Source organism: Amphibalanus amphitrite, unplaced genomic scaffold (assembly GCF_019059575.1).
Source record: "Amphibalanus amphitrite isolate SeventyFive unplaced genomic scaffold, NRLGWU_Aamphi_draft 000018F_arrow, whole genome shotgun sequence".
Classification (NCBI taxonomy): Eukaryota; Metazoa; Arthropoda; class Thecostraca; order Balanomorpha; family Balanidae; genus Amphibalanus; species Amphibalanus amphitrite.
Window position 1 is genome coordinate 1,945,358 of NW_024881514.1, and position 7,787 is coordinate 1,953,144.

The 7,787-nt window shown below is 46.4% G+C and overlaps 1 protein-coding gene across 1 annotated transcript in view; it reads right to left on the reverse strand.

Annotated features, from left to right (window-relative positions):
• Positions 1-2,961, reverse strand: part of LOC122389013 (CHRNA7-FAM7A fusion protein-like) — a 32,394-nt gene extending 29,433 nt beyond the window's left edge. Inside the window, exon 1 of the mRNA XM_043380683.1 lies at positions 2,891-2,961. Coding sequence (XP_043236618.1) covers positions 2,891-2,951 — 61 coding nt within the window. The 5' untranslated portion in view covers positions 2,952-2,961. The remainder of the gene's footprint in view (positions 1-2,890) is intronic.
• Between the last annotated feature and the right edge of the window lie 4,826 nt (positions 2,962-7,787).

Below are 7,787 nucleotides of genomic sequence, written 5' to 3' on the forward strand. Positions count from 1 at the left end.
CCATGTCTCAAATGCACATTGTGTGGAATGATTTTTCAGGCTGCCCGTCAGTCTCTGACTCTGTCTAACCGAAACCGTCACATGCATGATGCAGGTAAGATATTTATTTCTATTTCCCTATGGTTAATATGTTATTGATGCATATCATCCATTAAAATAGACATGATGTAGGGTAAATGGCCAAATCACGAACACTACCAAAATCCGAGCAGCCAACTTTCAACTGCAATACCTATCTGATATTGAGTGTAAATGGAGTAGGAATATGGCCAAAATTAAATTGACAACTTTTAGGTGAAAGGTGGTGATTTGGGTTAAGGGGCGAGTCAACTACTGGGCCATTTTGCACCCAATAAATGACACTTCTGCTCCAATTCTACCCATTGAACCTCAATATCATGATCCACCTGTCCATCACTAGGTATCCTTCCTTATTACATAGAAAGGTTGAATGCCATGGCAATTTATAATTTTAAATGACAATATTTTTATGTTTCTTCTGTAGGTAGGTAGGTAGGTAGGTAGGTACACCAGACTGCTATGGACACTTTTCCAAGTTGGTGGGGCAAAAAAACCTAATGTATGTCTTGGTTTGAGTCGTTTGATTGAGTTGATTGATTTCTTTCATTGTCGCGTTTGAGTCGATTGAATCAATTCCCGAAAACTGCTCTGACTTGATTGATTTGATTGGTTTCCCAAATTTGTCGTGATTGAATTGATTGCTATTGATTGAGTCGTATACAACCCTGCCGGCACTAGAACGCCGCATTACCCGACCACCACCGCATCAGGGCAGCTGGCTGGACGTTTAAACGGAGCCCACTTCACCGTCAACTTCGGATAATGTGCTGCGGAATTTATTGAATCGAATTTATCTTTTTTACTTAGAAGGCATTCTTAGAAGACTTATTCAATGACGATGGTGTAGTTTGCTTTCCTGCTGTAAAACGAATTTGGCACTTCTCCCTTGAAGTTACCGTACATTATCACCGTACATTATTCACCGGAATTATTCAAACTGGTGACAGCAACCCGTGAGCATGTGTAAAGTGTCGTTAGGCAATTTTTGTTTTCATAAATTGCACACTTCGAAAAAAAACTATCAGAACAGATTTGCGAGAGCAAGACATTTTAACGTTGAGTAGGGAAGCTGGTGCCCATTTAACCTTTCTTCGAAGCAATTTCATTTTAATTGGATGAGGCTTTGAAACAATTCAGCCACCCGCTTAGACCTAAGAAATATGTTGATCTCATAATAACACTTACAAAGTGGTTGCAGGATCTGGCCAAAGATATTGAGGCACAACATAGCAGTGGTGAAGATAAACTTGCTGTGTTGTAACTTGACTTCAAATGCTAGCAGCTTGGATCAGTACAATGGTGATTTGAGATTTCATCATAAGTTAACTCTTGAGGCGCCCTTAACCCCGCGGTCTCAATACATTTCTAAGACGCTTCTACGCCCTATTTAGCGCTAATGGCTCGTATCACACCTTCGTAAGCGAATCTGCCGCGACTCTAGAGATTTTCAGTGACATATTCAGCATATGCTTTACGCGAGCCTGCTTAAGAGATCTCTCACGCGAAATGGAATAAGTTGCGATGTTTTGCGATAATAATTTGCGATAAAGGTTTGGTCGCATTAAGTTTGCGCTCATCCTGCTGTCATGTATACAAACAATTAACCCGCGCCGTGCTGGGGGCGTTTTTACGCCCCTCCCCCTCAGGCTTTTCGCAAACATCTAAAAACGGCGGCGTGCCGCCGTGTTTGGTACACCTGTTCACACATCTTTTCCGCACATTTTGTGAAAATTTAAGACCCGGGTCCTTCATGGTCAGGTCACCAGGCCACGTCAAGTGATCTTAACTCAGAAAAAGTTCAAAGGTACACCGAATGAACAACCACTTTGAAACTTTCAGCGATTGATAAGACTAAGAGTAACATTATGAGTAAAATGTATATCTCGGATCTTTTTTATATGTGTGACCTAAGGTCAGGTCAATTTTGCGACCTCTATTAAAAGTCAACAATAGAAAATTGAAATACCCCTCTTTTGGACGAATGTCGTTCTATGCCCTCTCAAACATCGGTTCATAGGTACACATGACACCCTGAATCGGAAAAATGCACCTGTGACCCCTCTGTGCGCCCTTGAGGTCATCTCAGGTCATGAAAGGTCACCAGCAGCTTTATTACTATAACTTTTGATTTAGACGTGCTAGAGCTTTGAAAACGCGTCCAGATGAGTTCAGCTCGACGAAACGGATCGACTGGTATGCAACACGACCCTTCCCGGTTAGGTCATGACCTCGACCTGAGGACGACTTTTCACAATGACCTTACAAGGTCAGCTTATAGTTCGTTCGACGCGTCTCGACGAGAGAAACACGATGCTTGCAGAAGTAATGTTGTGGCTCTCTTGAGTCAGCAGTTATTACGGAAAAACCTTGTTTTTGTGAAAACTGCTATTTTTATAGTTTTTGCGCTCTGGAGGCTAAACCGTTGACCTGAGGTCAAATCTGAGAACAAAACGCAGAAAGGTCTGTAAAAGTGCTATCGAATGCGCTCTTCTGCGGTGCTGTAGCTCTATTGGTTCCCGATTTAGCCGTTGGCATTTTCCAAAATTGTTGAAATAGGCTAAAATTGACCTTTGATGACCTCTGGTGACCTGACCTTTGACCTGACCTAAAAAATGACCGAAGTCATTATTTTTGACGCTCTTTAGATTGCCGCTTACCGCTTGTCATTACGTGGCCCAGGAGCCGAGTTAGACAGGGGGAGGGCGTGAAAACGCCCCCCCCCCCGCAGCACGACACGGAAAACTTGGGCAACCAGCACGGCGTGGGTTAAAACAAATAGTTGATCACATCTTGACGCTTGTCAACTTACCTAAAAGATCCCACTCCCCGTTGGGTATAAAGCTAGAAGTATCACCTTCCTCTCCACTCATCACCAAATCCAACTGAAATAAACAAACGCATATGTTAGTGCTGTTGAGTGTCAGAGAGGGAGGGCGGGAAGAGAAAGGAGACAAGATACAGACAGACAGAGAGACAGACCGATAGACAGGCCGACAAACAGACCGATAGACAGACAGACAGACAGACAGACAGACAGACAGACAGACAGACAGACAGACAGACAGACAGACTGACAGACATACTGCAATTGACTGACTGATATGCCATACGAAACACGAACACAACGCAAAGTGTTATGCACACTACTTGTCTTATATATACTTCAGAAGTTTAAATAATTTTGATATTTGTCGTTTCCTACATAGTGAATTAATTATATTCCCTGCGTAAGCGCCTAGTGCACACCGTAACGAGAGACTAGAGTCTTTACCAGTATCGTAAAAAAATGGGCCGTTGTTGACCATGCCAAAATAATTCAATGACGGGACGGGACATTCTGAACACTCGTAGAGTGCCTGCATGCGGTTTAATTTTTGTATTCATGCTGTGCTCCTCTGCTTCATTTTGAGGTTACGATTAGTGCCATTAAACGGGGCACAATTTAACGCACCAGTTGTTTCCGAAATTTAACTAACAAAACGGTTTTCGTATAAAAGACATTGACAACTACCATTGAATTCCTTTTTAGATGTCTTCCTTGAAAATTGCCCTACTTTTACAAGAGACAAACGTATCGACTTACTGTCAGTGAGGAATGGGAAAGAGAAGGGAGCTAACTGGGCCAGTGTTCGCCCCATTAAAGCTCTGTGCGTCAGTCCATTAGCCATCCGTCGGCGCCCATTACAGAGCGGCTACTCTGTGTTTTGTGCGATGAGTTACGTCGCCAGAGCGACCATCATGATGGCGGCTTTTACGTCCACTATTTATGGAGATTCCCCTGTGAGGGGAAGAAGTCTACGGAGCAGATCGGTTACCGCTTCAGTGGCGCCGCTGTTCCGCTCGAGGTGAGCTGCCACGGATATGGCAGTATTAAGGGCGACAGGCGAGATCCGTTTCCGTCAAATGTGGCATCGTAGCCCTATTACCCGGATATTGAATTCAATGTAATCTTGTTGCAATAAAACGACATCAATCTGACCGTCAGTGATAAGTGGGATGCTTTCTTGTCTTTCTTCGTACCTGTTTTCGATGCCCATGCCCCAATTAAGCGTGTGTCTATCCGTAACCCGACTGCTCCTCCCGTCTCCGTCGCCACTCGAGATCTCATGTCCCAACGTCGCGCTGCGCTCCGCCATTTAGGCCGCAACTCGAGCGAGTACAAAACCCTTAACCGCTCTGTCCGGGCGGCTTTGCGTCGCGACCGGCGGGTGGAACTACAGAGGGAAATCGGGGAACGGGGCCCCAACAAAGTTTGGCAATGTATCAGGTCGGTGGTTGCCGGTAAGAAGGATGGTCCTGATGTTCAGCCTGACCTATCTGCCAATGACTTAAATTCTTTCTTTGTATCCGTCGGTCCTCGTGTCGCTGCCGAGATCCGAGCCCAAAACGCACCTACCGATTTGAATGTACGTCTTACCCGTGTTGGCGCATGCAGTTTTCAACTTCGAGAAATCACACTTGCCGAGCTTGAGCGGACGATTTTCAGTATGCGTAGCTCGGGTGCTTGCGGTACCGACAGTGTCTGCGTTCGCATGCTGAAAGCCGGATTCCGAGCTATTGGTGGCGTCATCCTGCATATTATCAATACCTGCTTAATTCAATCCGACATCCCCGATTCATGGAAACATTCCATAGTTCACCCTCTGTTCAAATCCGGCAATCCTTCAGACCCCGCAAACTTCCGGCCCATTTCCCTGGTTCCTGTAATCATGAAAGTGGTTGAGCGCATTGTCCATCAGCAGCTCTACATCTACCTCTCTCACAATCACCTGCTGGCATCCTCACAGCACGGCTTCCGCCCCTGGCACTCTACTGAAACCGCGTTGTTGTCCGTCACTGAACGCATCCTGGCCGCCACCGACAGGGGGGAGATCTCAATGCTATGCCTTCTCGACCTTAGTAAATGTTTTGACGTGATAGACCACGAGCTTCTGATGCAAAAACTTATGCTGCACGTTATCGAAATTTCCTGGTTCGCCGCCTATCTTCATGGACACACCCAGAGCGTGTCGTTGAAAAATGGGTCCGGAAGTAGAGTGCTGTCTCGGCCTCTTCCTAATACCATGGGTGTCTTCCAGGGCTCTGCGTTAGGTCCGTTACTTTTCACCATCTTCTCTAACAACCTATCGCTGTACGCGGGTGATGCAGTAGTCTTTCAATATGCCGACGACACCCAAGTATTGGTTAGCGGTCCTGCCAGGGACCTTGGAGTTCTCATCTCGCGCATGGAGGTTTCGCTCGCGTCACTCAACGAATGGTTCTGCGCTAACGCCCTGAAGGTCAACGCCAGTAAAACACAGCTCATTGTCTTCGGCAGTCGTCAAAATTTACGCAAATTGCCAGATTTCAGGGTATCGTTCCGTGACGCAGCGTTGCAGCCGTGCGCGCAGGTGGGGAACCTGGGCGTCACTTTTGACAGTACTCTATCCTGGGACGCTCACGTCTCCGAACTCAGTCGCCGGTGTACGGGACTGTTGATCGGTCTCTCCCATGCGCGCCACAGTCTCCCGGATGGCATCATTAGAACGCTCGTGACAGCACTCGTTATCTCACGCATCCAGTACTGCCTCTCAGTTTATGGCAATGGGTCCCAAAAAAATTTCGATCGTCTCCAAAAAATTTTGAACTTCGCTGCTAGAGTCATTTTCGGTCGCCGTAAATTTGCCCATGTCTCTGACCTGCGAAAAAAGCTCGGGTGGCTGTCCCCGCGTCATATGGCTGATTACCAAACCCTTGTTATCGCCCACAAAGCCATTCAGCGCGGCGAACCCGAGGAATTGGCAACCATGTTCGTCACAAACAGCGCTGTCCGGGAGAGACACTCCAGGCAAGACCACCTCTTTCACCTTCCGCGACCACGGCTGGAAACGGGTAGGCGGCGGTTCGGCTATCGAGCCGCTGCTCTACTCAACAGTCTCCCAACTCAGCTGTCGCAGCTGTCTCCCGCCCGCTTTGCCCGATCTGTTAAAGCCGCGATAGTGGACGGGGCATCAACTGATCGTCGCTGACCAACGGGTTGGTGGGTGGGTGAGTTGTACCTGTGGCACTACGAAAGTGTCTCAGTCCGTGCTTTGACGTGAGTGAATGTGTGAATGCTGTGAATGTTTAGATTAGTAACCGCGGATACGGATTCTGAGCAGTAATCGCCACGCACTTTTAGAATGTGGATCGCTCATGATTGTTCAATACAATACAATACAATACCAAATCTCAGGTACATTACACCGGTTTCATAACAAAATTACTTCTAATATAAGTTGTCTGCTTTCAATGAGGCTTCCCTCACTCATTCTTAATGACGCTTAAACTAAAATCATCAACCCCCAGAGCCAAGCGAAAAAATCCTAATGTTCGGTTGCAAAGATAAGGATCAGCGTTCGCTCAACGCTACTGCAATTTGCAAAGTGAGACTTGAAGACGCATTTAGATCGCCCCACAGATGCCTTGCTTTGGATACCTTCCCATTCCGCGAACCCTTGCAACCTCGGAGCTTCAAAGCTACAGACACAGCGACTGATGCATGCCGGTATAAAAGGGCTGAGGTGCACTTCTTCCTGTCGTAAGGAGCTACGCCGGGGCACAGTGCACCATCACAGCCACACTAATGATCCAACTTCACCACATGGGAGCGCCACGATAGCGACACAAAGTTTCGACCGCCTTTTAAAAGATTGCTCCCGTTAAAGCCCTCGTGGTTTGTGGCGCGGCACTCTGGAATCGTCAGAGTCTGTGTACAATGACAGAATCGTATTACGTGACGAATCAAAAACCTGGCCTGCACATTGCGCAATACTTACGAATACGAGTAAAGTAGGTATTAGTTTTAGTGGAAGGTCCGGCAAACAAGTGATACGGTGATGAAAAAGTGCTATATTCACGGTGGTCTGCATAAAGTTATATTTTTAAAATACGTCTGAGGCAATATTCTAATGGTAAAACTACGTAGTAGGGGAAAATATCAAATCTAACCTCAATAATGATATTGGTTGATCTTGCCTGGGGAATTATAATGTACTTACCACGCACGCATGCAACGATAGCGATTTATATGCGAATGCAATATAAAGGGTGAATAATAGACGACGAATCAACGGCAAAGCTCCAAAGCAGTTTTCATTATCCCCTTTGTGAATAATGGAAAAGACTCAGGAATATTTGACCCGGAGGCCAAATTGAGTGTCAAATAAGATATTGAACACCGATTTAAATTCCATTGAACTAAGCTCAGCACAAAGATCTCCTGCCATGCATCTTTTGGATAATATGCTATGGCAAATAGTCCATTTTTATAGGGGGAACGCGCAAACGTGTACCGCTTAGCGAATTGAAGCCAGGACTTTGGTGACGTTACGGTGTTCCTAGTTGTCTTTCAGTAAACTCTTCCAGCCATCGCAATAATATCACCTCAGTTGGACCGCATCACTTGGACACCAGGGAATGTTACCCAAATACAGCTGAGCGTCAGCACCTGCTCTTTCACATGGCGATTGTTATCAATAATAGCATGTGAGGTCACAAATGCCTCGGTATGTTATCGCTGATGCAGTCAGCGCCAATGCACTATCGTCAGCTGGATTCACTCAGCTGTCGAGGCGGCATAACGCAATGCAACAGCGCTCAGGCAATCCTGTTCGTTCAGGTAGCCTTCTGTACATCTCTGTAGCCTGTATCGAAGCTCCGGCCCGGCGCTGCGGAGCGCCTGGGAA